The sequence below is a fragment of the Castanea sativa genome, chromosome 3 (assembly GCF_040712315.1).
Source record: "Castanea sativa cultivar Marrone di Chiusa Pesio chromosome 3, ASM4071231v1".
In the NCBI taxonomy this organism is placed as follows: domain Eukaryota; kingdom Viridiplantae; phylum Streptophyta; class Magnoliopsida; order Fagales; family Fagaceae; genus Castanea; species Castanea sativa.
In genome coordinates, this window is record NC_134015.1 from 41,126,864 (window position 1) to 41,146,812 (window position 19,949).

General features: G+C 36.0%; 1 protein-coding gene across 1 annotated transcript in view; it reads right to left on the bottom strand.

Annotated features, from left to right (window-relative positions):
- Nucleotides 1–463: 463 nt before the first annotated feature.
- LOC142628961 (putative calcium-binding protein CML40) overlaps nt 464–19,949 on the bottom strand; it is a 45,891-nt gene continuing 26,405 nt past the window's right edge. Inside the window, exon 2 of the mRNA XM_075802983.1 lies at nt 464–875. Within this exon, the coding sequence (XP_075659098.1) occupies nt 464–875 (412 nt within the window). The remainder of the gene's footprint in view (nt 876–19,949) is intronic.

Genomic DNA, 19,949 nt, shown 5'->3' on the forward strand with positions numbered 1-19,949 from the left:
GCTGCTCTCTTTTTTCCTAAGGGTTTGGAGGTTTCTGCCATATCACCTGAAGTGTTTCTTTCTTTGCGTTTCCAGGTAGAGGCTGCACGAATTGGATCTGGATGGAGAGCCTTAGCTGCTTCTGGCCAGTAATAGTTGTGTTACGTTCTTTCAAGTCTATCTTTTCCTGTCCAAATCTTTTATTTTTTACTCTTTTGTGTCTTCTTCTTGTCTCCGTTGGTGCCACCCTCGTGTAAAGTGAATTCCCATAATTGAACTATTAGGCCCGTGTTGCTAGGAGAGCATTAGGGCATGATAGGTATAGGGTTGTTACAAGGCCCAAAAATACATTAAATGGTATTATTTTGACAAAAGGACATGAAAATATCTACACCACACTATTCATCACTAAAAAGAGGTTTGTTACTCAATTACATCCTTCTTAAATTTCCAAAAAAAAAAAAAAATCTACACGGCACATGACTCATTGTATCATCATGACCTTGAACTCCTCAAAATTAAGCACCCCATTGCCATCAAGATCAAACTGGTTAATCATAGCAACACATTCTTCAAGCGTTCTTGACTCGCCAAGTCGGCTAAGCATACTCTTCAGACTCTTTGGTGTGATGCATTCAGCTCCACCTGTGTCATACATCTCAAAGGCCTCTCTCAAGTCCTTTATTTTCTCTTCTTCACTCCCACTTTCCATCAAACCAACAAAATCCTCCAACCCCAGCAACCCATCTCCATCTGAGTCCAAGGATTCAATCACTGTCTCTGCCTCTTCCATCAGCAACCCGCCACCTATTGATTCAATGCAACGACACAGTTCCAGGGCTGAGATTTTACCATCTTTGTCTTCATCAAAATGTTGAAATACACGGTTGTATGCACTGCATTTGTTCATGGTTAATTCGACAACAACTGAAATAAGATTATATAAACAAAGAGTTCCAAGGGGAGATTTGAGAAAGTATTCAATGTAGTTCCACGAAAATAAGCAGCTTAATATTCGTGGCTAGCTATGAAGACCAAGGCTATAAACTGGCAAAACTATATTTACTAGACAACTGTGAATAAGAGTTGGCTGTTAGGCTGAGTTATGAGACCTCGATTTATGCTTTTGGGGGACACGTAGTTCGTTGAGCCTAATCTGAAAGTTCTCGGAAAATGAAAGCAACGCTTATGTGCTTTCCTTCTTCTTTTCCTCCTTTTTAAGGAGTTATTACCTTGGGGGATAATCTTTTGGAGAAATAGGCAAGAAAGTGCGAGCCTTCTAGTTTTCGACTTTTCTCAACAATCTTGAAAATGTATTAATTAATGGCAAATATTAACAAGTATCATATGGTTTTTGTTAAGGTTTGCTAATGTGGATCCCACATTAACAAAAAATTTGAGTAAATAGAATAAAAAACACCACACTACTAGCAATAAAAATTTGGACAAAATTGCCCTCTTAACATATTTTCTTCCCTTTCACTTTTTTATTTCCCACCAAATCTTATTTTACCAATATTTTACTATCCACTTTCTTTCAATTTACCAATATCAAACTCAATTTCTTCCCCTTTACTAATATCAAAGAGAAGAAGGGATGAAGAAATGTCAATGAAGGATTGAGGAATAATTATACAAGGTACCACTATTGTATTTTATTTGATTCATAATTATTTTATAAAAATAGGTTAAAATTAATATGATGTTAATTTTCATTTTTGACGCATGTATATTATTGCACTAATGGACGATGATGTAGTTGCAAGTGAGACTCAATACTTTGCTCTAAAAGATTGCTTTAACTTAAATGAACCACTTCGATCAAGAAGATATTATAATTTTATTTTATTAGTGATTTACATTTCATTTATCATATAATATTTTTAAACTCTTGTTTTAATATAGCATCAAAATTAATACGATGTTAATTTTTATTTCTAATACATGTGTTATAGCACCAATGGATGGGAATGTAGTTGTAAGTGAGACTTATTACTTTACTCCAAAAAATTATTTTGACTGAAATGAACCCCTTCAAAAAGGTATTATAATTTTATTTTATTTGTAAATTTACATTTCATTTATCATAGAATATGATGTTTATATTTTAAACTCTTGTTTTAATATAGCACCAATGAATGACAATGTAGATGCAAGTGAGACTCATCAATTTGTTCTAATGAATTGTCTCAAGACTATGTTATTATTTTCATTTTATTTGTAATATATAATTCATATATCATATAATATGATGTTGATTGTTTTTTTAATTTTTGTTTCAATATAGCACAAATTGATGATGATTTGATTGCAAGTGAGGTTCAAGGAAGTGTTTCAAAGAATTGTGTTGAATTAAATGAGCTTCCAAATGATGGAAAAAATAATAATACTTATGGAGATGAAATAATTGATTGGAATGAATGTCCAATAGATAAAATGGGAGTTATTGTAGAACATGAAGATATAAATTCAATAGAAAATGAGTTTGAGCATTTTGTTGGTCAATGTTTTCCTAGTGAAGAAGAAGCTTTTATTTTCTATAAAAATTATGCAAATTGATATGGTTTTACAACTCGAAAAGGTCATACTGAAAGAAAAAAAAGGAGAAATAGTAAGATGTGATTTCTTTTGTCATCGACAAGGTAAACAACCAATAAATATAATCATCTAAGGAGCAACGAAATAGGAAGTCTTTAAAATGTGGATGTAAAGCTCATCTAAGTATCATTTTGCGAAAGTCATTTGATATTTTTCCTCGAGAATGGCATGTCACTAAGTTTGTTGTAGACCACAATCATGATTTTTTTCTCCCCGTTAGATGCGATTTCTTCTAGCCAATCAAGTTATCACTATAGGTAATGAAAAATGCATTTTCTTATTGAAAGCAGCTAGACTTTCAATTAGAGATGTAATGTGTGTTATGAAACTTGAGAGGCATTTGAAACATAGACAACCTCCATTTTTTCAAAGGGATATTTGTAATCTTTATGTGAAAATAAGGAGGAAGAATGCAAAGAATGATATCATGGATCTCCTACAATTTTGCAAAGTTGCTAAAGAAGAGAACTCTAGATTCCAATATGCATTTACAACCGATGAAGAAAATAGATTGGAGCATATTTATTGATCACCTATTCATTGTTTTAATTGGCACAAAAAAATATGGAGATATGGTTGTTTTTTATACTACTTATAAGGTGAATGCTTATGATATGTCTTTTGGTATTTTTGTTGGTGTCAATAACCATGGAAAGACAATTCTCTTTAGTTGTGCACTTCTTCAAAATGAAACAACAAGAGTCTTTCGATGGTTAATGAAGTTACATTCTTTGTCTTATAAATTTGTAAAATTATTTTTTAAATTTTATTTGATTAATTAGTAGAATAATAATGTATGTCCTTTGAAATATTTTCATGCTTTGGTAAATTTGTATTTGATTAGCAGACTTTTGCATGCTTAATGAAGAATTAACCCAAGGCAATTTTGACGGACCAAGATCCATGGATTATAGACGCAATATCAAAAGAATTGTCGGCTACAAAGCATACCTTTTGTATATGGCATATTACCACTAAATTTAGTGGTTGGTTTATATCAATTCTTTGTACTCAATATTCAAATTGGTGCATGGACTTCCATAAGTTATACAAGTTAGAGTCATGTGAAAAGTTTGACAATCAATGGCTTCAAGTTATGACAAAATACAACATGCTCTCTAACAAACATGTAATTGGTTCTAACAAACATATAATTGGTTTACATCAAATCAAGCACTTTTGGGTACCATGTTACCTTCGTGGGCATTGTTTTGGTGGAATGACAACAACCGGAAGATTGGAAAGTATTAATGCATTTATTAAATGGTTTGTTAGTTCTCACACAAACTTGATCCAACTCATCAAACAAGTAAGTCATTATTTACTATTGATTTCTTTTGTTATATAATTTCTTTTATTTGTTAATATTTGTAGTCTTCATGTGTCATACAAAAGTTTTTAATTTATTTTACTATTTGGAATTTTAGGTTGATATTGCCATTGAAGATATTGAGAAAACACAATCACATGATTCAATGTTGGAGACATATAGAAATTCTTCTTTAAGATCGATGTCACCGTTAGCAGACCAAGCACATTGTGTTTTGACGCTCACTTTCAAGATTTTTCAAGAGGAGTTTGGGAGAGCAACACAATGTGCTTTAAGAAAATGGTATTTAATTTGTTCTACAATATTATAAAGATTAAACTAGTCAAGGGCTTGAAGTATCATGGGATGGTAAGATGACATATTGTAGCTGCAAGAATTTTGAATTTTGGGATATACTTTGTCATCACATACTTAGTGTATTACTTCATAAAAATTGCTACCAAATTTCATCCTTGCATTTACCATCACGTTGGTGTCGTGAAGCATCATTAAGTGAAAAAGAATTGGTAGTGGTGGATGATGAAAATTTAGTGGACAAGGAATATATGGTTGATGCTAATGTTAATGATATGATTGACGGAGATTGTTTCATTGTCCTCCTCTCTTATGGCTTGTTTGGAAGTTAAAAAAAGGAGGGGGAGTAGAGTAGAGGGAGGGAGAGTAATTCAATTACCTTGTTTGGAAGTTTTTTAAGAAATAAGGGAGAGGGGTTTGGAGGGGTTTCAACTACCTCTAACCCCTCATTTTTAATTCCCCCAAATTGGAGAGATTTGAAGGGAAAGTAGAGTAGATAAATTATTAACCAAATGAATTCTCCAATTTACCCTTTCTAAATTAACAAAATTACAAACTGATTATATAAATAATTTTTGTTTGTTTGATGAGAAAATAAATAATTTAAAGCTCTTATCAAAAAAAAAAAAAATTTAAAGCTAAACTTTTAGAAATTCAGAACCGGAAAAGCCACAAAAAACAAACACTTTTCTCTTTCAAAAAGTGTAACTACACAATACTCAAATTTCAACTCCTTTCCCTTTTCCTCCATTTTCAGAGCACCCAAAAAGAAATTAAAGCCACAAAAGTTTTCTCAGAATCTCACAGTTGTAACTCGAAAAAAGCACAAGAAATTAGATGTTGCCGAGCCGTGGGCCGTCGACAACGACGTCCAAAGGTCCACACCGCTCGCGGTGATCAAGATTGAGCTCAGGCGATGGCGATGAAGCGCGACGGCGACTCTTCCCCTCTGATTCCGGAGAACTATCCCAACAACGATGAGGATCGCGATTGACATTCCTCCAAAGATTGTGACCGTCGGTTTTCTTGGTACAATTTCCATTCTTGGTGCCCCTTCGTCGGCGATGATTCTAGGGCTTCTCCTTACAACTCCAGGATCTCGCTTTGCTTGCTCTTCGTTCTCCAGGATCTTGCCTTTTTTTTTTTTTTTGGTTGTGTGCATTTTGGGGGATTTGGTTTGTGTTTCTATGAAAATTAGGTTTTTTCCCCCCCTCTACTTGTGCCTGTGTTTGGTTGCTCAAAAAATGTGGAAAAGAAATGAGAATTTGGATTTTGGTTGGAGTTTACAAAACTAATAAATTAATCATAGTACATTTTTAAAGGGTAAATTTGTCTATTTAAATCATTTCCTCTCCTCTCTATCCTAATTTTTAAAACATCCAAACAAGAGGAAGGGTTAATTACCCTCTTCCCCCTTACTAATTTTAAAAACATCCAAACAAGGTGTAGGATAACAATTACCCTCTACTCTCCTCCCCACTACTCTCCTTCCCTCTACTCCCCTCTACTCTCCTCCCTCTCTAAACTTCCAAACAGGCCATTAAAGACAAAAGGTTTCCTGAAGCAAAAACAAATAAAAGGTGGAAAAGAATTAGGAAAGAAAAAGAAGTCTTGTGGCCTTAGCAAGCATGTTGGCCATAACATCTCAACATGTCCAAAGAAAGATAATTGTACTTCCTCATATGGTGTAAAAAAGAGAAAAAAATGTACTTCAAGTGAAATGGGATTGAATCCAATATTTTCTTTGAAATGTTAGGCATAAACTCTTGAGCGTAAAAGAAAAAAATTATTACAATATTGTGTTTGTTAATTTTGACAATATTATGTCATTGGACTTAGATGCTTCTCCATGACAATATAATGCCTTTGTTTATTTTAACGCTTCTCTTGTCTCTTTTTTTTTTTTTTTTGGTTTTACATTTCCACTTTGACATTATTATGCTAGTGAATATTCACATTATCATTTTTAATATTATGTCATTGTACTAAAACGCTTCTTCCTACTTTTTTTTAATGAATTTAGCTAACTTTTTATAAGGGATTTAATAAATACTAATTTAAATTAAATATTCTTGAAGAAATTTAAATCAAGCTTAAATTGCCCATTTATAAGAGATTCAAACCTAAACTTTTATTCATATTGATATTACATTGTTAGTCCCTGATATTTATCTACCAGTGCCTTACTACAATTGCCTCGGATAGTGGTGTCAATGGGTTGGGTTGAGGAGTATTTTCAATTCGACCCACCATAGTTGGGTCGGAAAAAGATCTAACCCAACCTAGCCCACCTAGATCAAGTTGGAACTTAAAAAAAATTAGTTGAGCATTCAAACAACACCAATACAAACAACATCAATACAAATAAAAGCAAATTTACAACCTATTAAACATGAGCATACCACTAAAACAACACAAATATTTTATTAATGTTGCAAAGTTAGTAGGATATCATATAGCTTTATCCTAACTTGGCTGATAAACAAAAGAATAAATAATAAAATTATATAATATATTTTTTAAATATATATTAAATATAAATGGGTCAGGTTAGGAAAATTTTCTAACCCACCAACCTCTAAAAATTGACCCAACCCAATAGGTTAGGTTGAATTGGATCAGTTTTGGTGGATCGGCAAGTTGGTTGCATACCCCTAACCTCGTATAGTAGAATAAATAAAGGGTAAAGAGTTGAAGAAGAAAATTTAAGACTTGAGCTTCCTCTAATGTGCTTGTGAATTTAGGTTATCTTATTCTTCCTTATTTGTTCAGTTACAAATCTGTCTTCTTTTTTCATCTTTTAATTTCTTATTGGATCTTCCTATATTTTTTTCATTAGCTTTTCTTTTTTGCTAATGGTAGATAAAAAAAAAAAATTTAATGTCACTAGTAGATCCAAATGAGAACTAATAAGAACTTATTGCGTAAACTTTATTATGAAATTGTTATAAAAATATTGTGTAAATAGAACTATTTTTTTTTTCAAAAGAAAAATAGTACTAATTTATAAAGTTTGGAGATACAATAAAATGTGACAATATTTTCACAACATTTTTTGTTTTAGTTGTGGTCAATCCTAGTCTAATATTTTATTATTTTATTTTATTTTATTTTGACATATGAAAAATTTGATATCGTAACTGTTGTGAAAATTTTGTGATAATTTATTGTGTTGTAACACAATTTATAATTTTTATTTTATAAAATTCCTTGCATGATGGACACATATCCCACTCAAACCACCTTTTACTTTTATTTATTTATTTTTTACTTCTCTTTTTTTCTTTTTTTCCCATCAACCACACGTTTTTTTAACCCTTACCCTTATCTTCTTTCACCTATATCTTCTCCCATCCACCTTTCTGCTTCTCCCTTCTCGTCTTTTAAAAATTTTATGTTCTCCTATATGAAACTCTTGGCTCAACTTCTTTGTCTTTTATTTTTTTCACAACTTTCCTTTTTAACTCAGTTCATCTCCTCCTTGATTTCCCCACCATCAACCCAGTTCATCTCCCTTAATTCCGATATTAAAAACCTTGATTTGAAAAACCTCCCTTCAACGTGGCGCCACCACTGATTTTGACGGCATCTCAGGCATTTCTCTTATGTTCTTATGATTTTTTTATTTATTTGATGTACTGATGTTGGTTGTTTTCCAGTGAGATGGTTTTATTTTTTTGGATTTGCTAATGTTAATTGTTTCTTGTGAGATGGGTTTTTTTTTTTTTTTTTTTTTTTAAATTTTATTGGATGTACTAATGTTGGTTTCCTGTCTGAGGATTATGATTTTAGTTTTTTTTTTTTTTTTCTGTAAGATGTTTGGTGTTGTTTTCCTGTGAGAGACGCTTGAGTTTTTAAAAAAATTTCTTTCCTTTTTTTTTTAAGGATAAACATAGAAATATGAATAAGGGCTTAAGTTGGTGAGAGATGCGAAAAAGGGTATTTTGGTCTCTTTATTATTTTTCTTTCTTCCCATAAAGCTGACCCAATATCTAGTAAAAAGACTACATAAAGTGCTTTCAGACTATCATAAAAACTAAGTATTACGGTGCCCGTTAAAACAATCCTTAATTAATATGAGTAATTACAGAACCATGTAAAAAGTTATAATTTTTGTTATAATTATTTTGAGAAGTAGACTATGATGGTCGTTTGTCACTTTTACATAAACTTACTCTTTTTTTTTCAACTACTAAGAATCTACCACACCAACTTTTATGACAAATTCTATACCTTTTTTGTGTTACTAGAATTTTTTGTTGTGATGTTGGTCACCGGATGGTAGAATTGACTTACTTACTTACCTAGCCTCAAGCACACTTATGGGTCAAGCCCATGAACCTTTCCTAAACTCTAAATAGTTAGTGGTGCAAGATGCAAAAGTGTCAAGAAGCAGAATATGTCTACTTTTAGAAAAAAAAAAAATATAAAACACATTTACTTCTAAAAATAACCTCGAATCCATGAGGATTCCTTGAATCCACAGGAAGAAAGGGTTCTAGAATCCACCAGAGAAATAATAGACAAAAGTCTGAATTTTTATTAATATCAATAATTGTTACAAAAAAAAATAAAATGTTTACAAAGTTAGGGGCTTATTTAAGGGCTTCGTAAAATTTGATAGACAAGAAAATATCGAAAATTACAAATTAAATGCCAAAATCAATAAATTACAATAAATTAAATAGTAAATTGTGTTCTACATCAGAACTCTCCTCTTGAAACAAACTTGTCCTTGAGTTCATATTTGAAATTTGAAATCTTCCGCTCCAAATAAACAAATACTTCGAAAACTTGAGCCCCTTGATCTTCATTCTATACATGAAACTCATCAATGGAATAAACGAACTAACTTGAATTTCTTTTTCCTTGATCTTCATGTAATTGTAGAGATTTACCGAATAAGAGATGACAATTGAATCAAATCTATCAACCCCAACAAAATCAATATAGTTCAATGAATCGCTTAGCACCAAAATAAAAAGGATCTTGAGATTGACAATCATATGATTTGATTTCATTGAGATCCTTAAAACTTTCATCATCAATTTCTTCTTCAATTGTCTCTGCTGTCTCGACTTCAAGATCTTTCTTTATAATAGGGTCTTCATTAATCTCCTCCACAACCTTAATCAAATTCTTCTTCTATAACAATGCCTTCATTAATTTCCTCAGTAATCTCTATATTTTCTTCAAGAAAAATATGTTGTTCAACATACAATTCTTCTCTTGATGGAGGAATATATGGTTCTTCAAAATAATTCAAGTTTGAACTTCTTGGCCAATAATAATCTTGTTTTGTATATGACAAAAATTCATCTCAATCCAAAGGATAATATTTTGATAGCAAGCACCTTTTTAATCCTTGGCCATGAATGAATTTTGTCTTTACTTTGTCGGATTCTATTAGTCTGTATTCATTCCTACCATAAGGCATACTCACTAAGTTTATACAAAGCAATTTCAACATTTTTTCTCATCACAAATATTCTCATAGTCAAATAAATCCTCTAGATCAATTAACCAATCAAGAAAATTTATTTTATAAAAATAACCATTAAAACTTGCAATTATTCTATAAGGCCTATATGAAATTTGCTTACCTATAGGTTGCTCGTGAGTTATGTCTCCGCGACAGTTATGTCTATTGTTTCTGTGGGAGGTAAGAGTTATTAAATAAACAAATGGGCCATGGGCTTGATCAATTGGTACCAGTTTGTTTTTGTCCTTGGGCCCCTAAGCCACGAGTCAGCCTACACTACAGACGTCCGAGGAGCTGTTCGAGGATGAATATCTCCTTGGATGGGCTCGACAAACATCCTGGGATTCGTCAAGGGGTTTGAAGGCAGAATCCTGAAGAAACTAATGGATAAGAGGGTAATCTGAGGACCCTCTAAGATGCAAGGATATGAGATAAATATCTAGGGAAAAGGCTGCTTCCTCCATATTAAAGACTTTGCATCTACCTTCTAGCCGCATTAATAGGGAGATGACCATTGAATAGTAGAATTCAGCCTTTCTGCTATTATTTGAAGACTTCAAAAAGGTGGCGGATGTGATAAGGATCTAAGTGGAAGATTTGTAGGACACGTGGAAGAGCCAAGAAGAAGAAGTATATAAATAGTCAAGAGGGGAAGGAGAAAGGGATCGGTACCTTTCTGCTAAAGAAAAATAGGAGTTAAGGATTGTAAACATTGGCCTAGAAAGAGAACATATATCTACGAATCGTCCTCGGCTTACGTCCGAGGAGATCTTTTTGTCATATTTGCTCATCATTTGCACGGATTCTAACATTTTAGTCTGTTAGTTGAATTTCCAACATCCTGAACCTAGATTTCAAATCCACACTCTACAAATCTTATTGCTAAAGGCTCATTGGACCTGAGCCCACGTCTATCTTTGGGTCCAGGTGCAATTGTGCACTTACAGTTTCCATGCTCCAACAAAGGCATCCTAGCAAAGATATTTGTGAGTGCTAGCTATACGTCACATAATACTTGCTAAGTTTTTTGTCACCGGAATTGCTACTGTCTCAAACATTAGCCACCAAATCAGGATAAGTCAAGGCTCTGATACCAACTTACGGGGATGCGGAAGCATCAAGAAGTAGAACACGTCTAATTCTAGAAAACAAGAAATAAAACATGTTTGCCTTTGAAAATAACCTCGAAACCACGAGGGTTCCTTGAATCCACAAGGAGAAAAGGTTCTAGAATCCACCAGAGAAACAATAAACAAAAGTTTGAATTTTTATTAATATCAATAATTGTTAAAAAAAAAACTTACAAACTTAGGGGCTTATTTATGGGCTCCATAAAACTTGAGAGACAAGAAAATATATTCTAAAATAACTCCTAATTAATATCTAATCATAACATAAACCAAATTTGACCAAAAAAGCATTTCCCTAAACCTAAAATATCGAACATTACAAATTAAATACTAAAATTAATAAATTTTAATAATTAAATAGTAAGTTGTGTACTACATCAGTTAGCTAGGACTCTTTTTTTTTTTTTTTTTTTTTTTGAGAAAAAAAATAGTTTGGACTTAACTAACTAATAAAGCCCCTAGTTTCTGAGCAGTGAGAGCCATGATGGCCTATTGTATATTGATCCATATTTCGGGTGCATCCAGCTCATTTTCTTGTTTTCCATGGAATGTTCAAAAGAAAAGAAACACCAAAAATATAACATTTCTTCTAATATCACAATATTTATCACAATTTTTGCCATAATTTGTTGAAGTAGTCAACTTTAAGTGGTGAACAATTATTTTCATACGAAGTCATCACTTTTTTTTCCCACCATACTTAGTCTAAAATACCAAAGTCATCAAAAACATTGTGAGACAAAATTATGTCTGTGAAAGCACTGAAGTTGAATCAAAGGAAGTTTCATCTAAGCAAAAGAAAGTTAATAAGAAAGCTACTACAAAAGCTACAGCAGAAACAGAAGATAGGAAGAAAGAAGTTCCAAAGCTACAGATCGTTTAGTTTATGTCGTAAACTACTTTTAGTTTAGGAGCTAGTTTGTAAATAATGGTTGACAGCTGTTAGTTCAAAAGTCCAGGCGGGAAGTAATTTTTTTTTTTTATACCATTCACAGGGAAACCAAGAAAACATAGTTCAGCTTCACAAAACAGTTGGGTTGTACCAGCAATATTGAGTAGGCACTCTAGTTGCCATCTTTGCTACATCACAAACCTGACCTAAGACTACTTTAGGAGCAATACATAACTTATAGTTTAATCCATTTTACTGCATAAAGCTCATATCAGCTAACATAGGAGTTTCTTGCCAACTTGAGCTTTTAGCACTATTCAAAACTTGGACCAAACCTTTGCTGCTAGATAAAATCAAAATTTGAAAAAAGCAATGAGTTTTGGCTGTCAGTCGTGCCTCCATCATAGCTTCCTTCGTCGCCCCATACTTAGACCTTGCTAAACTACTAGCTGCTCCACATAACATAATGTCTCCCTGCAAGTTTTTTGCTTCATAAGCATAGGCACACCTCTTGGCTTTCTCTCTCCAAGCACTAGCAATCTTTATAATTTATTGCCACTGTCTTGCTGCTGTCTGAGGACCTGGATTTGAACTTCTGGTGTGCCTGTTGTTGGTTGGTTGAGCTGCATAATAGTCCTTGTACCTTCAAGATAGAGTTTTACCATTAGCACTACTTCAATAGGATTTGGATCTTTGCCTTCATGAACAACCAAGCTCCTATGTTTCCATATAGCCCATAAATTAATGAAAATTCCTTGCAAGTATTCCATAGCTGCCTCCTCTTTTGTATTGTGTCTAAGCAGCAATTGTGCAACCCATTGTTGCACTGTGATGTTTTGGAAGTCAGAAGAGTGGATAGCTAGAATTGAGCCATGCCAACAAGCCCTTGCAAAGGGACAAAGAAGGAATAGGTGAGTGGATGATTCTTCCTCCGACTCTCATAGAGGGCAGTGGGATTGGAGACCTATTCCCTTGTTTTTCAGGTTTAGCATGGTAGGTAAGCTATCATGCAATAATCTCCACACAAAATTGCAAATCCTCAAAAGCACTTTAACCTTCCAGACTTTGTTCCAAACCCCATCTTGAATGTGTACTGCACCATTTTGGGATTGAGTAGGAGGATTTGAGTCTTCCAATAGAATTTCATATGCTGCTTTGACCTTGAATTCCCCAGAGCTAGAGTATTTTCATAAAAGTTTATCCTCAACTGAACAAGTCTTTGGCAAAGGATTTTTTAGGATTTCATACCATTGGAGATAAGGATACATAGCTCGGATAGTGCAAGGATCAATTAGGTTAGCAATTGTACCATTTAGTCTTCCAGGACTATTATAATTCAGTGGGGAACATACAAACCAGGCTTGGTGATTTAGGGGGATTTTTGCACCTCCACCAACCATCCATTTCCCTTCTCTGAGCTTTTTATTGTCTTGTTTTATGATACTATTCCAGAACCAGGGATGATGAGGCTTAGGAGTGCACTCATGTAAGGAGCATCTGGGGTGAAATTTTGTTTTTCAGGTTTAAGCAAGAAGGGAATTAGGATTGTGACTGATTCTCCAGAATTTCTTTGCAAGCAAAGCCTGATTCATTGGGTTGAATTGTTTGATTCCTAAGCCTCCTCTACACCTTGGTTGGCAGATTTTGTCCCACTTGAGCATGTGTAGCTTCCTTTCACCATGTTCATGACCCCACCAGAATGCTCTAACCAAAGAATCCATTTTATTGCAGATAGCTTCAGGAACTTTAAAGCAAGAGAAAGTGTAAAGAGGTAAGATTTGAAGGATAGAGGAGATAAGGGTTGTTCTACCTGCCTAAGACCTTGAAGTTTGGATTTCAATTTCTCAACCAAAACTGAAAATCATCCACTCTATTACCCCTCAATTTGAAGTTCAAGCCTAGATACTTACTTGGGTTTGGTACCAAATTAACTTGGAGTGATCTAGCTAAGAGCTCTTATTCATTTCTAGGCATGTTAGGGGAACAATAAAGATCAGTTTTAGCAAGATTAATTTTCTGTCCAGACAAAAAAAAAAAAAAAAATACTCATCTAGAATCCTTTGCAAGTTGATCAGTGAAGTATCATCCTTCTTGAAGAACAAAAGGGAGTCATCTGCAAAAAAGAGGTGAGTAAAAGTGCTCCCATTTCTGCCCATTTTGACTCCCTTGATCATATATTCCTATTTAAGCCTTTTGCTTTGAGTAGAGAGATAGACAAGATGTTAGCACATAATAGAAAGAGAAATGGTGAAAGTGGATCACCTTGCCTTAAACCCTTCATTGGTTTGAAGGATTTTGACAAGCTGCCATTGATTAATAAGGTGTATTGGACTGTAGTAACACACTCCATGATCCAATTTATCCAATTGCTATTAGATTTCATGGCTATAAGAACTGCTTTTAAGAAATTCCAATTCACCCTATCATAAGCCTTACTCGTGTCTATCTTAAGGACCCTAAAGCAGTTTTTCCTACCTTTTTTCTTTTTAATGGCATCAAGAATCACATGAGCAAGAAGGATATTGTCAGTGATATTTCTACCCTGAATAAAGACATTTTGAAAGGGTGTGATGATACTATCAATGATAGGCTTAAGTCTATTCAATAGGATTTTTTAAATAATTTTATAAGTTACATTGCATAGGCTAATAAGCCTAAAATGATTAACCTCCTCTGGGTAGGGGATTTTAGGGATAAGAGTAATGTAAGTGTGATTAAGAGGTTTCAAAAGAGAACTTGAATGGTGTAGATACTCATTTTTTTTAGAAGCCCAGCAGGATGAAAAGCCTGAAGACATTATCAGAAGAGAGTGGAATGGAAATACCATTAAGCCTAAGTGGCAGAAATAATGGATCATGGGTCCATAAAGCAAACAAAGGGACCCTGGAGAAGTAAATGAGCCTAAGAAGGCCTAGAAGAAAGAAATAGCAAACCCATGGATAGTATGGATGTAGAAAAGTGAAAATAGACCGTAGTAGTCACAGCAGGCCCGAAGCAATGTAAGTAAGGAGAGTAAGGGGCAATGAAGAATCCATGAGCCCCAAAGATGAAGTATGAAGCACTTGGGCTAAGGAAGTCTAAGGAGTTAGTAAAAGCACATGGAAAGCATAGAATTGGAAAAGGCCGAGGATGCCCCAAGAAAGTAAACGGGCCAGGGATGCCCAAAGGGAAGTAAGCAGGACGTGAGAGCCCGCAAGTAGTAAAAGGCCCAATAAGTTTATTGGTCCATCAGAGAAAGAATGAACAGTATAGCTCGAAGAAGCCCATCATCCCTGGGTCAAGTAGACTTCATGGCAGGCATAACAAAATAATGCGGCAGGAAACAAATAACAAGGCTGAGAATAGAAGCATGGAATAGCCCACAATCGAGCAAAGGCCCAGCCCCTAAAGAAGCAAGCTATAAATGAGAAGTCAGGGAAAACAGCCCATGCCATAAGAAGTCAAAGATGAACGGCAGACTAGGCAAATGGACATTTAGACCACAGCAAACACATGAGCAGCAGGCAGAATTTGGATGAGCATGGAGGTAAGGCACGCACAAGGCCCAAACACCACCAGCCTATACCCAGCCAATAAGGAAATGGTGAGGTCATGGGTCAGAGGTAAGAGGGCATGGTCTGGCTGTGGGGAGGGGGAAAACCCCATTTCACGTTTCCTACTCAAGCTCTTTTGGAGGCAATGTCCTGTTGGGATGACATACCACCCAAAAGAGGCAAAGCTGAGTTGGAACCACAAGGTGCATGCCATGAGGGACGGAGAGAAGGAGAGTACTTACACTGTGGCAGGTAAGAATGCCATGGCAAGCAAGCAAACAAAAGAGCCTTCTTTGTCTGGTGAGGTGGAATGGCGCGGCCAGCGCAAGTAAGTGGCACTGGCTGGGTGACTGTCCAGTCAGTAATGGTCGGCAAGGACGCCCGCACCAGAAAAAAATGGTTAAAGGTTAAAATGGTAAAAGTCAAGCACGACAGACATTATATAAGGAGCTCTTGCTGTGCACGGCAGGGGGAGCTACCTCTAAGAGGATAATCGCTAGAATTAAAAAAGACTATAAGAGTAAAAACCAAGGGAAAAGAGAGGAAGAATTAGAGAGAGTAGAAAGACGAGTAAAAACGAAGAGAAAGAAAGGAAAAAACTAAGGAATAGAGAGAGGAGTAAAGAAAGATAGAGAGAACAGAGTGGTAGGCATGCACCGAATGGGTCGATCTCTCTCTCCCTCTCTAACCCATGTTCTCTGGTAATTGAGAAGGACCTCACCAAACACAAGTCATTCAAACCCGCCCCTTCAAAGCAGTTAATTTCTCCTTCAGAGAGGTTAATCACGTTGAAGAGGTGATTCCCCTTCTTGACTTAGACTTGGCAACGTAACTTAATACGGTAGACTGACATTTATTTCTTTAATAAGCTTATTGTTATTCATTCAATACCTACCCTTTTGTTGTTTCATAAAACGGGCATTCCTTATCAAAGCCCATTGTTCACTTTTGTCTGAATTGTAAAGGAATTTCCATTATTGTCTTTATTGTATCTGTCTGCCATAGTTAATGTAACAATTCTGCCTACCATGGGCATGAGATCAAAGTCTGATTAATAGGGGCATCATTTGCGCACAAGCTGGACCAAAAAGGGTTGCTCTTGGACCAGTCCCAACTCCCTAATCTAGAAATCTTTAGGCCTAGTGTAGCAGTAGGCAGCACAACCCAACATTTGTAAAAAAGGCCCACACAAATGGAAAAAAGCTTGCACAGAGTTGATGAAATCAATTTTAACAGTATTTCAAAATTCTTGGTAGAAGAAAGCAGGAATTCCATATGGTTAAGAAGCCTTATGTGGTCCCAATTGAAAAACTATCTCTTCAATTTCAGACCATGTCACAGGCCTAGTAAGAGTAGAGCACTGTTAGGAAGAGATTTGTGGAATGTGTAGAGACTGCAATTCTTGAAGAATGCTCTCAACACTAGAAGGGCTTTGATCTTCATATGAAGATTTGAAATGGTTTACTAAGATATCTTCAATATCCATTGGGTTATTAGTTAGGTTCCCTTCCCCATCCTTGATGTGCAAGATTCTACTTCGAGCCCTTCTCTGTTTAACTACTGTTTGGAAGTATCTTGTATTTCTATCCCCATACAAAGTCCAATTACACCACGCCTTTTGAGCCCACATTTGTTCCTCCCTATTCAGTAATTCCTCTAGATCTTCCCTAAGGCATTTCTCCCTTCTCACATCATCTGGTGTTGATATGGAATTCTGTAGCTCTTATAGTTGAGCAAGTGTCCCCTTAATTTCACTCTCCACTTTGCCAAAAACAGTCCTGTTCCATTCAAATTAGGTTTGGACAAATCCACCATCATCAAGTAGATTACTAGGATAATCAGTTCCCTAATCTCACCAACCCTGGCAACCCACCCTCTCCCCACTCATCTTAGGCTCCAGAAGAAGGCCAACAAAACTTCCCAGACCTAGATAGACCACAGCAACCCAACATGCATGACCTTAACCCCAACCCACCTTAGCATTCCATGATGCATCCAGTAACTAAACATGCAACTCTTAACTCAACCATACATTCCTTATCTATTCGTCATAATGCTGTCCCCCCCCCCCCTTTTAACTTTCCCAGATCATCCTAAAAGCACCCCTAAGATACAAACCCAATCCCTAGTCACACTCCTAACCACCCCAATCCCATATCTCTACTCCCAATCCTAAGCAACCATCCCTTGTTTTACCACATAAGGCCACAAATTCCCGTGACCAAAACCTTGCAACTAATTAAATTGGTTCAACATTTTCCATGCGACCCCCATAGGTACCCCCTAAATCCTCAACACTGAAATGGACATGGGTTGATGGTGCTGGCCCTTTCATTACTACTAGAGAGATGCATGATAACCATCCCTCGTCATTTGAAATGGAGAGTAGTTCAACAACAGTGACAATGTTCAACCTTGATAAGTTGAATGAAGACAAACCTGAAGTGTTACGAGTTCCTGCATGGAGTCATGGACAAATTCCTGAGTCATTTGACTCCCTAATTAAGTCATTGGTCCAACGGGTTGATTGGGGTAGATTCAGGTTTGAGGTAGGCAACTCCAGCTCTACTGGGACCCAACTGATACATCCATAAGCTTTAAACACTAGAGTAGCTCAAGAGGGGATTAGTAACCAACCTGTGGGAATGGGTCAACTTGGTTCAGCATCAGGCCCAAGCCAGGAAGCATATCATGGCCCAACCGTTAGCTTGGATACGGGTCTGGATAGTTTAAACATCCCTGACCCCATACCCCTTGGACCTGGCCCACCATCACCAAGATCCACTTGCTCAGATCCTTTTCCAACTCCAAGTCGACAAGTTAGGGAGCAGAGGGAATTTGTCACTAGTACCAATGGTAGTACTAAGACAACTAGGGAGAGGTTCAGGATGGAGCTTGGAAAATTAAGGAGAAACATCAAATAAAGGCTTTTATACGGCTTCTGCTCAGAGGAAGGTAATCCTGATTCTTTCCTAGACTATTTAGATCATGCGTCAAGTCATATTGACAAGTGCTACAGTAGTTTACAACCCACAAATTCAAATGGGCAATAGGAAGCTAGCCCTAATCAGCTTCCCAGAACCCAATGAGGATTTTAAGTTGGAACTATAGAGGTTTGGACAAACTCTCTGCAGTTCTAAAGTGCCAAAAAAAAGCCCATGAATTTTGTTTGTTAGTCTTTCGGTATAGGTATATATATTCTTTGTACACAAACAATAATTAATTCAGTCAATCACTTTTCCCAATTTAGTTTTGACATGGTATTAGAGTGAGTTCGATCCCTATCTCCTCTACTTTATCTCCTATTTGAAATCTCACGTGTTGAGCTTCACCGATTAAAAATTAGTTTCCACACATGAGGGAGAGTGTTAAAATTGTGCAGTTAAATGATTAAAATTATCATATCTCAATAGTTTATTTGAACAATCGGTAATTGAACATTATTTTATGACTCTCTGCAATTTGCTCAAACCTCAAGAGAGTGAATAGACATGTACAAGTTAGAAGGGGTTTGTCACAAGCTAAGGATTTTGTTGTATTTGATAATCCTCCATTAGATGTTAACTCTTTTGTAAATTCAGATGTGTATGGTTTGTATTATGGCAGACTCACAAGTGCCACTACTGCGGCCAAAATTGGAAATTAACATTAATTTCCAAACAATATAATTAGTAAACACTGTTACAAAACTATATTTTTTACTAACATCTTGAGTCTAAGAGACTTGATTTTGGGGCTGAAAATCGAGTCTTTGAGAGTCGATTTTCATGGTCTGATCACGTCTGATGTGACATTTTTTCCACGTGGCGTCCACGTGGAAATCGAGTCTTAAAGACTCGATTTATATCTATAGAACAAAATTTTTCAAATGTCTGGAGTTCAAAACATAGATCAACCAAAAAACAAGCACAAACCCAAACTAATCCACCAAGAAAACCATTCTACTCAGCTTTTTCAACCCTAAGCACAGACCCATGGCGACCCACGGCACAAACCCACGGCAAGTGTTGGAGTACAAAACACAAACATAGATCAGCCACCATCTACAAGCACAGACGCCCATTATCAATTACAACCCACAAATCTGAACATTAATCCAACAACTCAGCCTAAATCCAACCAAATCCACCCTCAACAACCACCTAAAATCCAGATAAAAAAATAAAAACCCCAAAACCCATCATTCAACAGATCAGATACGGCGGTGCTCTTGGTCGCAGTAGATCAGGTACGGCAGCGCGTGGCCCTGGGTTTGCTCGTAGGTGACATGCTTGATGATCCAGTCCGAGTTGAGCCTATACTAGCCCGAAGGCTCCCATTACGGGTTTTGGAGGTCCAATTCTTAGACGGCGAGGATTATGCCACAGATACATGGGACGGGGTCGAACTTGTCGGGCATTGCTATCGGCCACGTGGTCCAAAAACCCACGACCCTAAAAGTCAAACTTGAGAGGAACCCACTATCACGGAGGCCGATCGGCCGTGGAGGCTTCACCGAAAGAGAGAAAACGAGAGAGAGAGAGAGAGAGAGAGAGAGAGAGAGAGAGAGATACTGGCTTAAAACAAATGAAGGCTGAAGATGCAAGCACATTTTAAGGGTCAGCTTATAAATCGAGTCTTAAAGACTCAATTTCCAAGTAGATCCACGTGGAAAAAAATGCCACATCATGCCACATATCAGACCATGAAAATCGAGTCTTTGAGACTCGAT